This window comes from Pyxicephalus adspersus, chromosome 6, assembly GCF_032062135.1.
Source record: "Pyxicephalus adspersus chromosome 6, UCB_Pads_2.0, whole genome shotgun sequence".
NCBI classification, from domain to species: domain Eukaryota; kingdom Metazoa; phylum Chordata; class Amphibia; order Anura; family Pyxicephalidae; genus Pyxicephalus; species Pyxicephalus adspersus.
The window spans coordinates 18,376,179-18,395,024 of NC_092863.1; the positions used below are offsets into that span (position 1 = coordinate 18,376,179).

The following is an 18,846-nucleotide window of genomic DNA, read 5'->3' on the forward strand; positions in this document are numbered from 1 at the left end:
AGAAGGTTTACATCAAGCTAGTCATATCATACAATCTGACTGTATAATCACCTTTAAATTAATTAAATCAATGCAATATAAAAGCTACCTAAAAATCTACTTTTTAAACATTCACTCAGGCCCTTTTTTTTACATAGAAATTGGTTGAATTAAAAGAGATTTTCCTATGATAATAAAAGGTGCATGGACACATAAATAGGGCACTGTGATCATTAAAATACGTTTAAATGCCTTTAAATATGTAATGCACAATTTCAACAATTCAGATGCATATAACATCTTTACAGATCCTATTTTGTATAGATAGCCACTTTTAATATTTAGTGTAAATATTTTCCATTTCTTGTTCCGACATGATTCCTGAAATATCATTTACATATTCCTATCAGTTTTACTTCCACTCCTAAAACATCCATGTTTCTGCTTTCCTTCCCCCATAGACTCCTATCCAGTGTCTCCTGTATTCTCTCCTTATCCACCTCACTCCCTCCCTCCTTCCTTCTCTCACATCAGGCGGAGTTTCCAATCCCCAGCTGAGAGACCTCATTCTTGTGTAGGAAAACACACACATAGCTTGTTAGGAAGAGGTGAGGATGGGCCACACTGGAGAGATCTGTGACTTCCCTTTAGCACTCTAATAATCCCAGCAGGACCTGGGAGGAACAGGCAAAGCTTCTGCTCTCACACCATCTCCATGGTTGTGCCTGATGGATGCTCCATGATCATCACTCCAACTTTCTATCTGCTTATGGCTTGCAGGGGAACAAACCGCCTGTTGCTTATGAGTGAATCTGTGGGGGACCAGATCTGAAAGACCTCTGTTCCTAAGGACCGCATAAGAATATCTAGGTAATGCACAATTCTCTTTGTTACTTATTCGCATTTGTCCACTTATAGAGATTTCATAATTAGTGCATGAAATGCCGACATGAGTAAGTCATTGTTCATGCAACAATTCCCATGGTGCACATTATAATCCATTGCTTGATGGGTTGTCTAAGTGATGTTATTCCGAGTGATGGGAATTCCCCAAGGGATTGTTTCAACAGACTTGAGGTGCGATTAGTCTTTCAGAGGTTAACTATCATGTATGCATGGAAGGCAGTGCAAGGGACCATCATTCCATGAACAACCAATTCCCACTGTTTACAAATCCAAGTAACGGAAATCAAATTTGAAGATTTGTTTTTATAGACTACTGCACTTGATTTTGACACTTTCAGCTAAGTGAACCCCAATAGCTTAGCTAACCTATTCATGCAAACAGGATCTTAAAGTAGAGAAACATTTCATTCATTTGAAAAACAAAACCTGATTGGCTTCAGTAAACGACGTCTCTACTTTTGCTTCTGTGAATGACAGTTTCCCTTGTTACTCCAGGTTTTATTAAATCAGAATGACATAGTAATAGCTCATTATATATCTCTGTACTGTTGCAAAATATTACCCCCTCTTAAATACACACTTTTGTGAAGAGTATAAAAAAATAATGGTTGTTTTGCATGTAGTGTCCAATAAGGTTTTGCCTTTTATTCATTGCGAAAAAGAAACAAGACATCTAAATGGTTGCTATAGTTAGCTCCGCATTTTCTCCTATTTTCCGACATTCTTCCAGGGTGTGCCCTAAGCCTGGGATTGTACACTCAGACTTATCAGACTTTTACGAAGAATCAAATAATAAAAAGGTTTTAAAATAGTCATCTTGTATTTTTTCATCCCTGGACCACTGTTGCAGGAAACGGTGAGAGTTAATCCTACAGCCGAGTCAGGAAAAAAGCAAGCAGCCATCGAACCACTAAATATCCAATTATACATTAATGAATCCATCAACCTGTCAGTGGTTCCTGGCTTTTACAAATCACAGTGATGAGCCATAGCAGGAAGGCTTTACTCATGTGTAAAAAAATAAAAAAGGAGAAGGGAACATATCTAAATGCATTAAAGAGCAGGTTAGTGTTAATATTATAATTTGTAAACTAATGCAAACTAATCAACTAAAAGCTTATCCACCATACGTCATAACACGTAATATGCCTACCATCCCCTGTTAATTGCAGATTCTTCCCAGGCTACTCACTGTGACAGTTGGTGTAAAAACTTCTCCAGTTACTCCTCCCTTACATGTTTCCTGCATTCGTTCTTCTAATTCTTTACCGCAGTGCTTTTCTAAATCAGTCTTCAAATTCTGCTAAAGTATTTTTTTTAAGTGAACCTTTCCATAGTTTTTAAAGCCTGCATGAGTGAAATATTGTCACAATTTACATTACCAGCATCATTTTTCAAAGTCTACCTTGTAGGCCAACATGACGTTATCAGCCTGCTGCAGGTAGAAGGAGCATTTTCTAAGTCCTCTTCTCCCCCATCTGCTCTGCCCAGCATCTTAGCCAAGAGAGTAGATAAGGATCCCAAGTGATGCTTTAACAAAATGTGGCATGGTCATTTTGTAAAGAAAGACAGTTTATTGGGTTGTTAGGAGGAAGACGATGCACACCAACCACATAGTCTTCCCAGCACTTACCCATGTGTTAAAAAGCTCTCCAAAGCACTTTTGTGAATATTCCTGACTCCACTATAATATGTTCCTTATTGGCACCATTTCAGTTAGTGGAGACTGGTGATCTGGTGCTTTATTCCAGGCCACCTACATACTATTCTTGCTGTGCCCATTGCCATGACATCACCACGCCATGGTTGTGTCTCCAGGACTCCACAGATGATCAGCCATTGGAACGTGTCCATATCACTAGTCAGAGTTTTGGATATCTAAATGGAGGTCTTCTACTGTTCAACATAAAAGAGAGTGGTTCAAAATATAGCTTTTTGCATATTTAGTTGGTTTTTGGGGCATTTTAATTAAGATTTATGTTTAATTGTTGCAGGCCCATCTGTTTTAACAGGTAAGGAAGATGTTTAGCTGTATACAGGACGCCTTGCTCATGGCATTTTAATGTTGGGAATGGTGGGAAAACAAAAATTTAGAGGGGCAAGCTTGTCAAAATGTGAAAGTCTCATTAGGTGAACATGCATATACTTAAAGGATGTGCCCACTAAAAATATTTTTTTATCTCTTTAGAAAACCTGTAAGATAATATGAAGCTTGCCATTGCTGATCCTACTCTGAATATATCAGTTGTCTGGCTGTTATGCTGTTCCAGTTGCTTCTTCAATACTTTCTGAATCAAAGGGGTTGTAACAAGTATACTATTCTCTCCTTTCTGGGACTCTATATTGTGCTTTAATTTAAACATAACAGTTACATTTTATTTTAACCTTCAGCAATGGTATTTAACTAGGAGGTGTAATTGACACAAATGAATACATGATTGTCCATATACAAGCAAAATAGTGCACTATGCCAATGAAATATAGCATTTTTCATGTGGCATAAAATACCTTTAGTGAAAGGTTAAGGATTTGTGTGCATGGCTTTAGGCTGAAATGTTGCATTGCAAATGGGCAGCATAGTGGCTGAATGATATGGCCTTGTAACACTAGGGACACTAGCTGATCCAGAACCTAGCTTGTATCTGTAGAACAAAGGAGCAGCGGCACACTGATTAGGTCAACCATATGTTTTCCCATACTGTAAACATGTAATACTGACAATGTCAAGATCTGGATCCAACCCCTTGATTCTGTGGCTCTTTCCACTGAGCTACCTGAAGTGCTAGATAGCTCCTTGCCCAATCTCGTTCCTTGATGCACCTTTCTTGATACCCAGATTCGAACTTCTTGTATCCCGCCTTTGCTGTTGCTGCTGTTGCATCACACCATTTTCTATCATTACTTGTGTACCAACCTTTGACTTCTGAATTACCAACCACTCTTATATCCTTTCTGCCTTAAGCGTGATATACCTAGATAAAAGCTTTTGCTTGATCCTGGTCTACGCTTCTGCTTTACTCCTGTTCTGTTACAACTATCTGTGCAACAAACCCAGCAGACTTGCTTGTTCCTGCAGCTACTGGACTCCAAATCTGTTCCTGGGTGGTGACAGACAACACATTTTTTTTACAACAGAGAATGACTGACTGAATAAAATGCCAGCCTTTGATCCCATTACTGGTATAAAGTTGAATATAAAAGACCAATAAAAATACAAATTCAGCACCTAAGTTTTTTTTTTATTTAATTGGTTGTGCAACTGGTTTTTAAATTTGCATTAAGTTCAATTTAAAATTCATTTAAGATCTTAAACTATTGACATATTTTTAACAAGCATTAAAATAACAATTTCTCATGTACCACTCTAGCTGCTTATACTTTATATAATATATATTTTACATTTATATTATATTCATATTCAGAGATACCCAAAAATAATATTAAGGAGTCTAGTTCCAATCTGCTGTGTACTTACATTAGATATCAGGCAAGATCTGCTCTTACAGAAAAAAAAGTCTGAAATCTTTGAGTCTCTGGTGAACTTTGAAGACTAATATCTTCACAATGCCCTTAGCAACAAAGGTGAATTAGGACTTGTTTTAAAGACCTAAACCCAAAACACAGTCCCCACATGCAATGTCTCCTTTCTCAATAAAATTAAATCCTTGGCTCCTGGTGGCTTTTTGTGTAAGATTGACACTGTACAGTGCATGCGCCATATAATGTAGCGCTCGGCTCTGTGTGCAGAAGTGCCACACACAGCGCCAGCCCTGGAGACAATGCAACTCCTGCACACGTGCAGGACTTGCATCATCAGTGGCCATCAATACCTTAAGCAGGTCACCATCTTCACGGAAGTTAGCTGTGTAGCTGGCATCGAAGATGGCACCTTCCAAGGATGCATTGATAGCAGGTCCTGAATTATCGCCGCAGGGTAGCTGCTCGTAGGTAAATATGTGCAAAATCATCAAATATGCTGTAAACTATGGCAGATGCTTACCACTCACCAAGGAGTTTAGTTCTGCTTCAGGTGTTTTTTACTTTAGAATGTTTAAATCATTTACAGTGCACAGGCTCAATGTGTTGGAAATGGGCAAAGGTTTTGCACAAACAATTAAGGTGCATGTAAAGACAAACTTTTTTAGTTTTGGATAGTGTAGAAATTTTTTATTTCAGGTTGTTTTTTCATTGGGGAGATCTACCTTACTATTTGTTCTTGTTTGTCTCTGGGACAGGAAGAAAACCTAAATTCTAGACAGGAAACCTTCTATTGGGGACCAATTTGTTGGTGACAGCTAAAATGTGAAATGCCATTTTTAGGAAGATCACTTTGTATTGCATCTCTAAAAGTAAAATTCCCCTATATAATACTCATACTAATATATATACTGTAAAATAAATGTTCTTGAAAACAATGTACTGCTTTTACACATAAAAATCCAATGTATTGCATTCAATACAGTTATTTTGTATTGAATGCAAAACAAATGGATTTTGAATTTCCCGCCCCGGCCAGCTGGGTCGTCCACAGGCACCCAGGTCACCGGGAACTCCCCAGTGACTCATCGTATGCAAAAGCAGGAAGAAGAAAGAAGGAGAATTGCGGCGCTGGATGGCGCCGGACCCAGGCGGATGAGGTAAGTGCTCTATTTTCTAACCTTCCCCTAGGTGTTACAACCCCGACAGTGACTTGGGGTTGCCACTTGTAGCAACTTTTTTCTACCCCGAGTCACACTCGGGGTTACCGCTAGGGAGGTTAAAAAAAAAACCCAGATAGGAATTGTAACCCAAAACTTAAAAAAAGGTTTTTATTACACACTTTAGGTACACATAAGTTTTGATACACACTTTAGGATGACACAAATCATAATCAAACATTTATCCACGCTATATATATTATTTTAATGTAGCTTTAAAGAACACTGGAAACTGAACAAAATTGTCATTCATTACAACATTTTACTGTGGTGTTGTCAAACAATACAAAAATACCTAAACTTTGTAATATCCTATTAAGCAAAGGAAGCTACCAGATAGTTATTTTCACCTATTTTATTTTAGCACTGGAACATTTTTAGTTAAACCTATCGGATTGCATGGGGATATAAAAAGAGTTCAATTAACAGGTATGAAGCATACATTAGCAATATTTGCAGACTTGTTATTTCTTACTGACTTACATACATTCCTCTCTAGTTTAGTGTCAGATCTTGAGGTGTATTTTTATTTTTGCACCTTTCTGTGATATTCAAGTTAAAATAAGACTTTATTCTGTTAAACGTTTGCTTCTAAAGCCATTTCCAGGACCAACTTCATTAAGACTACAGCACTATAAAACATGACTTCACAAATTTATGTGTATCATTAGGTCTTGTGATTTTAAAAATGTTAATATTATTATTAAAGCAAATACATTTGCATTCTTCTTGAAAATGTTTGGTTTGACACTACACTTGATGTCTTTGATCAGTCCATCATAGACAATAGTGTTCAGATGGAATATCCATAAGGTTTCATTTTTGTAAAGTATTGTGAATCTAAGGTAATTTCATTTGATTACTTGTTCTGCAGTGTTTGCTGATAGTTGGCGAGGGTCTTTAATATGTTGCAGAAAATGCTTAGACCAGTGATTCTCAATAGAGGTTCTGTGGAACTGTAGGATCCCTCTAGAGGTTGCTAGAGGCCCCTTGAACAATAGGCAAATTTTGCCTTTCGGGTAAGTTTAAGTGACACCAATCATCCTTTTGGCTATCTGTAAGGATGGCAAATTTCCCACGGACAGCAATGTATTACCCAATTTCCCACTGACCACCAAGCCAATGTACTGTGAGCTGTGGATACAGTAACTGCAGAGGTTTCCTGAAAAGTTTTTTTAAGGATTCCCCCTATATAAAAAGCATTGAAAAGGGCCAATCTAGTAACACCTTGTTTAATATTTGACTGTTTAAAAACTGCTAAAAGGTCTGAATATTTTGTTCCATTCTGTCATTAGCAGAATAATATACTCTTACCCAGACAGCTAGATTCTACCCTACACTCTGAAATGTCTCTCACTTTTCTTTGAATAAATATCCTAATTTTAGCTCTTTTATTTTTTTGCTCTTTACTAGTATTGAGCGAACCCGAACTGTAAAGTTCGGGTCTGTACTGAACTTTGCGATTTTGAGTACCCGGACCCGAACCAGCACTTTGAGCCGAACCCGGCAAAGCCGAACTTCCAGGTGTTTGCTCATCCCTACTCTTAACCCTATACTTTTACTGTTATCTTCTCTTTTCTTATCTATTTTCAACACTCTTCTTTTCCCTCTTTGTTCTAACACCTATTTTTGCCGTTTCTCTTTGGCAGCCAATTCCTTCTGTAGGCGCACAGAGTTACACTCTACTTACAGCAAACACTTTATAACATCAGATCCATATTGGCTTTATTAAGGCCTGTTCCAATGCTTTTTGATGTAAGGCAAGAATTATTGAATTAGATATACCTGACTGCATTGTGATATCATCATGCTTTACAGTAATATTTCACTTGGTAGCCTAATAGGCAGCCGTTTTCTTTGTCAGTGCTTACAGAAAGTTCTGCAAAAAGTGAACAGTTAGGAATATATATGACTCCCCAGTGCACAATCAATGGTCAATAACTTTGGTTAGGTCTGGTTATGTTTTTTTTTCCCTAGAGACCCAGTTATTTCTTTATTTGGCCCTACAATCTTGCCTTCTGCATATCATAGGTTATCAGTCATAGCCCACATGTAACCTCTGTCCTTCCTGTGACTGCCATATGTCACAACTCTATATCAATGGCTGGGAGAAGTGGCTGGAGATGAGGGCTTACCCAATGAATGTTTAATATCCCTATCAATAGCAGTGCTGTTTAGTCTGCATAAAATACCTGCCTTGAAAAAGATGTGTAATGGCTGATAAAAGAGATTATAAAGATACTACTATATTTACATATTCCCGAAAAGGAAAGGTTCATTTTAGGTCTTTATTCTTATATTGGAATTTGTCTAAAAAAAATGCGAATTGAATTTATTTCTCTAACACATTCTGTCTCTGTTTATCTTACTTTGACATGAAATCAATAAAACATTTGTAAAAGAAAAACCAGATAAAGTCTCGGGTACAGCAAGTAATGGCAATAAAAACTGATTTTAAAGAACTAGGCATCTTATGTCCTGATTGCTTAGAAATGGGAACTAAGACATAAAGAACAAATGGGGCATTTTTTGGCAATGGTAGATTTGGAACCATGCAGTCAACTGCATACTTAAACTGCTCTGGTTCATCAACACCCTATGTTTCTAAAGGAATCCTAACAGTAATTCTAGTGTGATAATTAACCCCATTGCCTTAAATCACTAAGGTGTTTACTTAAATTGTGACTCCAAGCCTTCCTACAATGTAATTTTTCTAACGTTAGCTTAGCCCATAAACTTTTAGTGCCATATTTCCTTTTCCACAAAAAAAAAGCAAAAACAAAATAAAACAGTTCCACAAGTTACTTGTGCTTTATAGAAGTACTAGTGATCTGTGCTGGAAGCCCAAAAGATATATTAGGCTGTGGGTGATACATTCCTTATGAATTTTTAAATAAAAAGAATATTAAGTGCCGTTATAACCCTATTTGTGTCGATAATTGTACCATGAATTCTAAAGGGCTCGTTAAGAAAAGATGGAAGCAAAAGAAGCAGCCAGCTGCTTTACTGCTTTGTTTTCTTCATGTGAATGATAGGTTTCATTTATCTGTATGGATAAATGTAGCTGTCATTCAGACTCAGCTTGCCTGAGAACAAGAACAGATATCGTTGTACATGGGGATTAATTTCTTGACTATTATCACCCATCGTACATTAACTTCTGGAGTGGCAGTCCAAATGAGTTACTGCATATCCAATTTCCTTGTACCAGGCTGGGGAGGGACTATGTGTGATAAATGTGATATATTTTTATATATATCACATTGCATATGCTGATAACCTGATGTACTGATCAGTTATTAAAACTTCAGAGGGGTGAAGCAAGGCTGTGTTGTGGTTATATAATATAAAACCTACCTCTACATAATCATGTTGTCAGTTGCCGTTGGTGCTTGAAAATACTTAATACATATTTCCCCTCCTGGAAAAATATGTCTAGTCAAATCATTATATAGAAAATACTTGTATCTCATGCATCTGGTGGATGAAGGGACAACCTAACTGGATGTGCTCGGAGTGAGTGAGAAGCATGTGTTCGGATTGTTATGTATTACTAGAAGGTGACAGTTATGTGTCCTTATACCTGATACATGTGTATTAAGACGAGTTGAGAAGTGTAATGATATCTTTGTATTTGGAGAAGTAGAGAGCTATCCTAATATCTACGTATCTACGTAATGTGTATTGGCAGGAGGGGGTTGCTAGTGTCCTGATATGGGTGTATTAGGAGGAGGATAGAGGTGTCCTAATGTGTCCTATTATCTGTGTATCAAGAGGAAGCAGATGTACATGTACACTGATATCAATGCATTCTGGGGGCATGTGAGAGTCAATGTCTTTATCCCTGTGTATTGGGAGGTACTTTGTGTCCATAATACTTGTGTTTTCAACAATTATGCATGCTAAAATACTTACTCTGTGGTTGCTTTATTTCAGGCAACTTGTAAACACTGCGTGATCCTGAAGTCCAGAGCCTCAACTTTCCAACCACGTCTCTCTTGAGTATGCTGCTGGCCGGCCATGCCTTTCTTGGACTGGTACCTCCGGCGCTCATTAGCAACGTGGCTATTGTTACACAGCTTGGTTCTTATGTCTCTCTGCTTCCAATCAGCTACGACTTTTCCCAAGGGCTGTCATGCCTCCCAGGAGGACGGCTACAAGACTTTGCGTTGCAGCAATGCTCAGCTCACAGAAGTACCCAAAGACATTCCCAATGACACCAACCGTCTGTACCTAGACTTTAATCAGATCACCTACCTACCTTCAGATGCTTTCCGCAATCTCCCTGTTCTTATGGAGTTGGACCTTTCCCATAACTCTCTGGGTCTTTTAGATGTCACAGCTTTCAAAGGCTTAAGCGACCATTTACACTCCGTAGACCTGTCTTCCAACAAGCTAGTGTCTGTCAACAAGGAGGTCTTTGCTAACCTAAAAGCAAGAACAAATCTCTCGGGCAACCCTTGGATGTGTGACTGTGATCTTCAAGAACTCATAAGGATGATAGAGTTGGACCCCAGTTCATCCAGTGGAATTGTGTGTGCCAGTTCTGTACTGGAAGAACATGCTGGCAAACCCTTCGTTCAGGTGGTCAAAGATATTGACCTGTGTAATATTTATAAAAAAACCACAGATGTGGCCATGCTTGTCACAATGTTTGGTTGGTTTGCAATGGTCATTTCCTACTTGGTATATTATGTACGTCAGAACCAGGAGGATGCTCGACGCCATCTTGAGTACCTGAAATCCTTGCCTAGCAAGCAGAGGCAAACAGAGGAGCCCTCAACACTTAGCACTGTGGTTTGACATGGGAACAGAAAACATGATTTATTATTTATGGACAGGTCATTCAGATAAAGTATAAACTAATTAATCATTTGCTTTTTACAACTTTAATACGTTTTGTCCTAAGTCTCCTCCTACTGAAACATCTAGGTGTGAAAAAAGAATCAAACGATCAGTTTGTTATAGTTCATATAATTTTCTAGTAAAGATGATCTTTGACTCTGGTTGAATATTTAGATGAAAATCTAGCTTATGTAAACTGAGTTAGCAGAAAGAAATCTACTGTGCTTATGCTGGTCATAAATGTTCAGATTCCACTATCATCCAACATCCCAATGCAATTCTGATTAGAGGTCCCCTTAGAAAACAGAAAAATTGTTGTAAATGCCTATTATCACATCAAGTATTTTTAACATGGCATATCCTACTTAATGTTCACAGGGAGGAAAGGTAAAAAGTGCAATGACCACTTAGTTCTGCCTGGAGGTATATATGGTAAATGTTTGTGCCCAACCTTATTTAAAGCAGTGAAATGAACAATCAAGTTTCAAGTGACCAATAAGGTTTCACCACTGACTAAATTAAAAAAAATTGAAAACAAGAAAAATCTAAATGCTTGCTTTGAGTTACTACATCGTATATAATTCCTTTTGCAAAGAAGCATCCTCTTCATAAACAGAGTTGGAATACTGTAATTATATCAATCCCCTTAGGATTAATACTGATGGATACTAAAGTTACATTGAACAAATTGCCCCCACAGCAAAGTCATAAATTATTACTGGATGTAGGGCCTTTCTTTAACACAACGTGCAATCAACCTATCACTCATCATCTTTCACTGACCTGACTACATTAACGTACAGCAAATGAAATCCAATTGGTAGGTATAGCCAACTGAACACGTTCTTTGCACTATGCTAGAAAATAGAGCCTAGAAGTTGTGTATGCTTCCTTCCACTACATTGATTTGTGTCTGCTTCAGTCTTTCATTAAATTAAAAACAGCCCTACCTTAATTTTGACATCTGCATTCAAAAATATCCAATTGATTAATAAATGGGGTAAGCATTCTACTATTCTTACTTGCAAGTACAGTACTATTTCAGGACATGGAAAGGCAGACTTTTCTTGGGAGTAGACTGCTTATGTCCTTGCTGTTAATCACAAGTGGTGATTGGGTTGCAAAGGTCTTGTTTTTGTATTTTTATTTTATTATAAAACTGCAAGTATGTTGACGCATTGCTAATCAAACAGTAGAACTGTCAGTACATGGCCAGTATATTGTATGTATCCTGACATTTATATTACTGTTATTATTTTAGGGATTCTTTAATTGGGCATTATTACTATGTACAAAATTAAACTTGAAAGCCTTTAAAAACATGCTTAATGCTGCCACAGACCTCCAAACTTGGGTCTGACCAATCTCAGTGGATTTGCCTGCCCCTGTTTACCCTTTTGGGAGCTATATTTTAACATGGTTGAACACAATGTTGGCTACATGGTATCTACATAAATTCACTATAACGTTACTAACAAAAACAATACTGCAAATAGTATAGTGGAGGTATACAATCTACTATATCTATATGGTGGATTGGAGGCATCTTTTTTCACACCAAGCCGGACAGCTTGGTGTGAAAAATCATTCGATTTGGTATGGTGATAGGGAGTTAAGTTACCAAGCTATTATTCATAGTTTATTTGCTGTAAAATGATTTTCAGCCATGCAACTGTTATTTTTCCCTTCCATTACTAAAAATAACAGTCAATATAGCAAATCATGATTGTAATATCTCAGCTATGTCAGCTATATAGTTCAGAACCCTCTTTAAGAACGTGTCAATGCTAAAAGGTTTATCCCCTTGTGTGTCACTAAATGCTGTTGTATATGGAATTCCCAGTTTTAAAGCTACCATTGGAAGTGATCAATTGAACCTCCATAGCAGAATGCATGTATCCCCAGCATGGTACATAAAGATTCTTACCATTATTGTTCATACACATGTCCTCATCTTCTTGCCATTATAGCCTCTGTCTACTGTCCTTTAGTCAAGTACTTGGCTTTTTTTACTCTTTGTCCCTTGGTCCAACTCTCTTCATTAACTTCATGTGCTTACTGACATCACTAGCTTGGCTTCTTCTCTTTAGATTTGACTTGCTGTTTGGTATATTCCCAATTTGAAGGTTCTTTTATACTATAGCTCTTCACGCTCCTTGTTCCTTTGGTATAGTAAATTGTATTTTAAGCCAATTTATTTTCTTTTGATTAGAGTAAGAGTAACGAATATTCACAACTTGTAAATTTTTTGTTGTTGGGATGTTTTCCTTGAGAGAAAGAATATCTTTTCAAAGTGAGGAAGAGTTACTTCTCATTTGCCGGACGTACAATCCTCCCTGTTGGAAGTTTTCCCCAAAGTTTTCCTGACTTTCAGTACTTTTGACAGTGTAAACTGATGGTTTGGATCGGGCTATTTTTTGTCTTTGACCCACATTTAAACAACTAGAGCCAGACATAGCCCATATTTGCTCAAAATTCCTAGTTAGGAACAGTTACACAGTTTACCTTCCATTGGGAGCCACCAGTCAATGGGAATTCTGTCCACTGTATACCTTAAAATACCATAAAAACAAACTCATGGTTCTTCTTTTAGATAGTTGGTGATCAAGGCAACCTGGATTTATTGAGCACAAAACATTTGCCAAACTGAGAACAAATTGAGAGAAAACAGATTTACTCATAACCATTGATTACGACATATAGAAAGACTGAATTACTCCATTGGGGACTCAGACGGTGAGAACACACCTGACAAGGATTTGAATGTCTTCCTAGTTTTTGCTTTAAATACATTACAATATGGCTTCCACCTATCCATTACATTACTCAGTCCTATACATAAATATATGTATACATGTGTACTGGAGAGATTTAGTAGCACATATATCAGGAACAAGCAATTGATTGGACAAGAGAGGACCTACAAACCACTGAATAGCTTGCCAACTGATGTTGAGTAGATTGTTATTTATACATCACCTGTAGCTTAGCCTGAGCATTGTTAATAGAATTATTCATGTCACAGTAGATGATTCACCTGAGTCTTCTCATGCCTGGATTCTTTCATTATATGCAGGACATCATAAATAAACATAAGTGCACTTTTCTCTGCAGTATTGACTTTTTATCTTGCAGATAACCCCCAACTTCAGAAAAAGATCATTATCCAGCTTTTTCATAGTGCCTAATACATGCGGGCAGGCATCAGAGGTCAGCACTAGGAGCAAATTTTTTATATTTATTAAGTAATTTCTATTTCTCTCCAAACAGATTTTATACCCTAAGCATAACCAATAGATTTACATAGGATTTACATAATATTAACATCCCAGTATACAAACTACTTAATGTGGATGGTGTCGCAAACCTAAACAGCAATGGACATTTCTGGGTTACAGGCGATTAAATCTTTGTACAATATTTGCAGAATTTTTTTAAACAATTTATTATCAATTGAATGCCGATAATGACCAAAAACTGTGAAGCTGTACACTGCAAAATACCTAGTATTGGGTGTTGTTAAGAATGATTAACTGGCTTGTTTTAATAACTGAAAACAGAATTTTACTCTTGAGCTCTGAGCATTTCCTATTTTGTGAGCATCGTCCCAATTGCTGGACTCCCACAGGGGATCTAATAAGAATGGGTGTGTTTTTGATTGTTCACCAAACATTTTTTCAAATATTGTTTATAGGCACCTACTTATAAATAAAGAGTACCTTATTAATTGAGTGTCCTTTTAATAAAATGCGCATATACATTTATGTATCAAAATTAGTAAAATATGTCTTTATGATACAAAAAACTTTAAAAAGGAAAGTTTTTAAAGTATTTGATGGATCTGGTCACAGTTTTAGCAGATCATGGGCTGAACAAAAGAACTAAAAATATATTAGGGACATATAAATGTAACCAGATCACAATACACTATGTAGAAACCCAGCACTGTTTACCTCTATTCTTATGGTATACATATTTTAGGATCTGCCTTGTTCTGAGGTCATGCTCTATGTGTATAGGAAAATGTGTGAAATCAGTTGATAAAGAAGGATTATTGCCTTAAAAATTAGATCTATAAATAAATCGATTTTTGTATTAAAAGAAAATGATATTGTGTATTTTATATTTTTAATGTGTGTTCTAAATAAGTTACTTTTGTGTGTTGTTATATACCAGTTGTAATGATGAAAGAACTTTATGCATCCCAAAATTAGTGAATAATGCAGATGAATCCAAAGAGTTACAGAAAGGAACAGTTTACTAAAATGAATTTTGGGATTAAACCATGTGCTTCTTACATCATTAGAGCGCCAAAGATATCACATTGTATGTTGTACCACCAACATGGTATTGAATGTTAATTTGCCCATTCTTAGGCTGCAAACACACATGCAAATATTGTCATTGGAAAGGATCTTTCACAATCCTTTCCAAACGACTAAGGACTACACGATGTATGAACGAGTGCTGTACATACAGCACCGTTCTGCTCCATGAAGAGGGGAGGGGAGAACGACAGAGCGGCACCCTGCTCTCCCCCTTGCATTAGGATAGTTCGTCGTCCATCGTCCGTGGATCTGCCAGGACGGTCATTTGGTCGTTGGACGATGGGCGCTGTACACATGCCAGATTCTCGACCGATATCAGCCCTGAGCCAATTATCCGGCGAGAATCATTGGACGTGTGTACGTAGCTTTAAAGTGGATCTATACTGAGATACCATGTATGCTGCTGCTGACATTGTATTAAAAGCACAGCTTGCTTGCTCGGTGATCCTATCCTCTATCTTAATCCCTTATGAAACACTACATGCTGTGTTATCTGCATGCTTATTTCCTGTGTGTGACTGAGTACTGACACCAAAGGATCATCTGTACATCTAGACAATTACTAAACTCTTTACAATGACTTTAGTAATGGCAGCTTACATCATCTCTCTGTTGTAGGTCTGCTTTAAAATATAAATAGTCGGACTCAATACTTTCGGAAATTTTTGATTCCTTTACATGAAACGCTTAAACAGAGTTCTTGTTTCAATCTTGCTTTTTTGATATGGATGGATTCTGCAGTGACTCAAGTATTATAGCCAAATACAGCCAATATGCTTTTTATGAAGGAAGTTAGCATTGTCATCCTATATTTTTATTAGTTTCGGGTTCCTTTAATAAATGAAATTAGTAGAAAGAATTTTTTTTTTTTTTACCATTTTACAAAGTATTTGATTGATTTGTTAAGCTAATTTAGAAAGTCTTCCATATGTGCTTCTGTCCTCTTACAATGGTGAAGTTTCCCTTACACCACACATTGCACAGAAGTTGTCCATTGTTGTCATAATCAGGAATCTCTCCCTGGTAAAGGGGTTATGTTAACTAAACAGAATGACTTAAATTCCACCCTTTGCTCCAGCTTCACCTAACCAGCTCACAGGCAGCTCCAGAATTACAAGATGAGAACCCCATACCACTAGACGGTCCCTTGGTTAGTAACTATTTCACCTTTTCATGGCCAAACACACCAAACTACAATGACAACCATTCAATACTCCAATTCGGTTGAGCAAAAAATGAACATGAAATTATCTTGCACTAAGTCTAATGCAGTGTTTCTCAACAGAGGTTCCCAGGCGTTGATTGATCAATTTATGACGATAATCTTCCTACTAACCACCATGCTAATGTGCTGTGGAGAAGCACTGGTCCTAAGGTTTGACTCTCAGCCACAACAGTATTTGCACAGAATTTGTATGCTCTTACCATGTTTGCATGGCTTTCCTCCGGACTTTCTTCCTTCTGATTTCCTTACACATCTAAAAACATACTGGTAGGGTAAGTGACTTTCGCCTCAAATTAGCCTAGAACTAAGTTAGGGACAATAACTATAGTAGAGATAATAAACTATGAGGGACAACTTTGTAAAGGTCCGCAAAATAAATACAAGACAATACTAATAATAATAAAAAAAGAGAGAGTGAGTGTGATAATTTATTCGCTTACCAACTCAGAAAAAAATTCCCATCAGCCCACACAGACCCTACCCCTATGACTCCTCCATACTACCTGACCAATAACCTTCAATCAGATAAGGTCTATGTTCTCTACAAAAAACTCTTTCAAGGATACTGTTCCTGAACCTGTCATGTATACCCCCCATTTTGGTTCTGTCTTTTGAGCTGGAAATTTTCATGTATGTCTGATATGCTATCCTTAAAATTTGATGAAAGAATCACTTTATGGATACACTTCAAACAGAATTAAAAATTAAGGCTTGAAATAGATACAGTGAACACTGCCTACCTGCTAAGTTACTTTATCGGGTGTGTATCTGGTGTTAATGCCAATGCACCTCAGTTCCTTTTTGTGGTAGTTTGATGACTATTATTACTTACTTAACTTTTTCTACTACAGGATAGGTATTCCTAAACTCAGAAGTCAGTTCCACATGTCTCGCTATTCTTCACATGCAAATAAACAGTGAAAAGCACTTCAAAGCTACCAATCAGCTTCAAACTTTTTAGGAAAATAAATGTACCAATTATTCTCATAGGGGTGACCATTAAATACTTGGGTCATTCCTAGAAGTGTGGCAGAAGCAAGTCATAAAATCTCATATAAACCAAATTTTAGAGGTTTATTTAACTCAACACATGTGGAGAGATGGTAACAGAGTAGCAGAGTGTAGCAGAGTGTCAAAAAAACAGCATTTCACATCCAGAAGCATTCCATGCATTAAACATTGACTGTTAACCTTTAGCATCCTCGGTAAATTCTCAATTCCATAGTGAAGTGTGTGAGAATCATTCCTCTTCTGGAGTCCCAAATTCAGCACCATTAGGGTTGTGTCCTAGGTACCTCTCTTCAGGGTCTTCTCTTTTGGTTTCTTGGCCAAACCCTTGACCACTAGCAATCTAGCTCATCCCCGCAGTGGTCCAGTCTGCAGATTCTCAAACCCCCGTCCTCCAGCTAGACCAAGCCATGTCCAAACCCTGCCCTGACTTCTTAGCTTCCCTAGTATTTCATGGCAAGGGTCCATGCACCAAGGTAGTGATTGGTTGCCACCTCCATAAGGTTGGGTTCCTGCCCTGTGACAGAAGGTAGCCAGCCATCACTTCCTAGGAAGGAAGATTGACCTCCAAACCATTAAAAGAACCTCAGTATACTACAGGGATGCTACAAAAAGTTATATGACACAATGTTAATCTACAAAACCAACTCAGGCACCGTGTGAGTTGCTATGTGAAAACTTACTGTAGTGTACACAGAATTCACACTCTGGGTAAATAAAGTCAGCTATTAAGGCAAACCCTAACAATAAACATTTATTTGGATGTGTTTTTTAAACTATTTGTTGAAATTTCACATCAAACAGTACCATCTTGATCAATGGGCAGCAGAGAGTTAATCTTGGCACAGTTGGTCAGCAGCAGGAAGCTGACGAGATTCCTTTGCCTATAAATAATAGATGTGGACAACATTGAATTGAGAGATAAGGTGGCGTATCTCCGCTGCACACAAAACCACCAGGTAACTAAATCTCAACTGCTTTGTTTTCCAGCAGACGCCCAAGCACTGGGAGGTCACCGTTGCTGTGCAGCTGAATATATCAATATCAAACACTTGGGAATCCCACTTCCCAACAGGATCTATTTACCTAAACAGTTCTGCCTGATGATAGATGATCCTAGCAGCCCTGCTGTGTTGCTTGGATCTGTTACATATCATGCCAACTTCTTTCTTACCAGTGGGCATATAAAAAGTATATTAGTTATTGGTGGTTTACTCATTTTGGGCTAAACTTTAGGTTCAATTAAATGCATAAGTACCCATGAAAGTATAGTGTGCACTGAGATTGCCTCCTATTAAATACAGTATAATAACTGGCAAAGAAAAAGGGTCCATGTAACTAGAATATGTAATGTGGGAAGCCCTGTTACATTCAGGTCAATAAAACCCTAGATTCTTGTGCCAGACTTTTGGCTCAGGAAGGGTTGGCCTTTTGCATAACGGATCCTAGAAGAGATAAGTGCACTTATATGTGTTACCTAAAATGACTTGTCGTTGAACAATAAAACTGTTACAGGTATAAGGTGTAGGCACCTTCAATAGTTTGCACTTTCCATACCGTCATAAAGCCTCTAGTTAGGGCCAAAAGCCAGGCCATTCAGTCAGGGAAAACTCCAACACTCCTAGAAAGTCTAACAGCTTTACACTAACTTTAACCCCACATATTCCCGTTGTTTGCTGTACTGGCTAAATAGGTAACTTTTTGGTAAAAAAATTTTTAGGAGCTTTGCAGGTATGTACAGGCACTTTATAGCAATTCAAATAAATAAATAAAGAAATAGACAGCTGGGGTTTCTCTCTGGCTAAATCAGGAGTGTAACATAAAGCGGTAACGTCTTGTATCCCAACGTGTTTCGCCT

At 37.6% G+C, this 18,846-nt stretch overlaps 1 protein-coding gene across 1 annotated transcript; it reads left to right on the plus strand.

Annotated features, from left to right (window-relative positions):
- The first annotated feature begins 562 nt into the window (after positions 1 to 562).
- Positions 563 to 14,527, plus strand: LRRC3C (leucine rich repeat containing 3C). Its single transcript, XM_072414829.1, has 2 exons — positions 563 to 849; positions 9,519 to 14,527. Exon 2 carries the CDS (start codon positions 9,603 to 9,605, stop codon positions 10,383 to 10,385), a length of 783 nt encoding a protein of 260 aa, XP_072270930.1. The 5' UTR covers positions 563 to 849; positions 9,519 to 9,602; the 3' UTR covers positions 10,386 to 14,527.
- Positions 14,528 to 18,846: the final 4,319 nt, after the last annotated feature.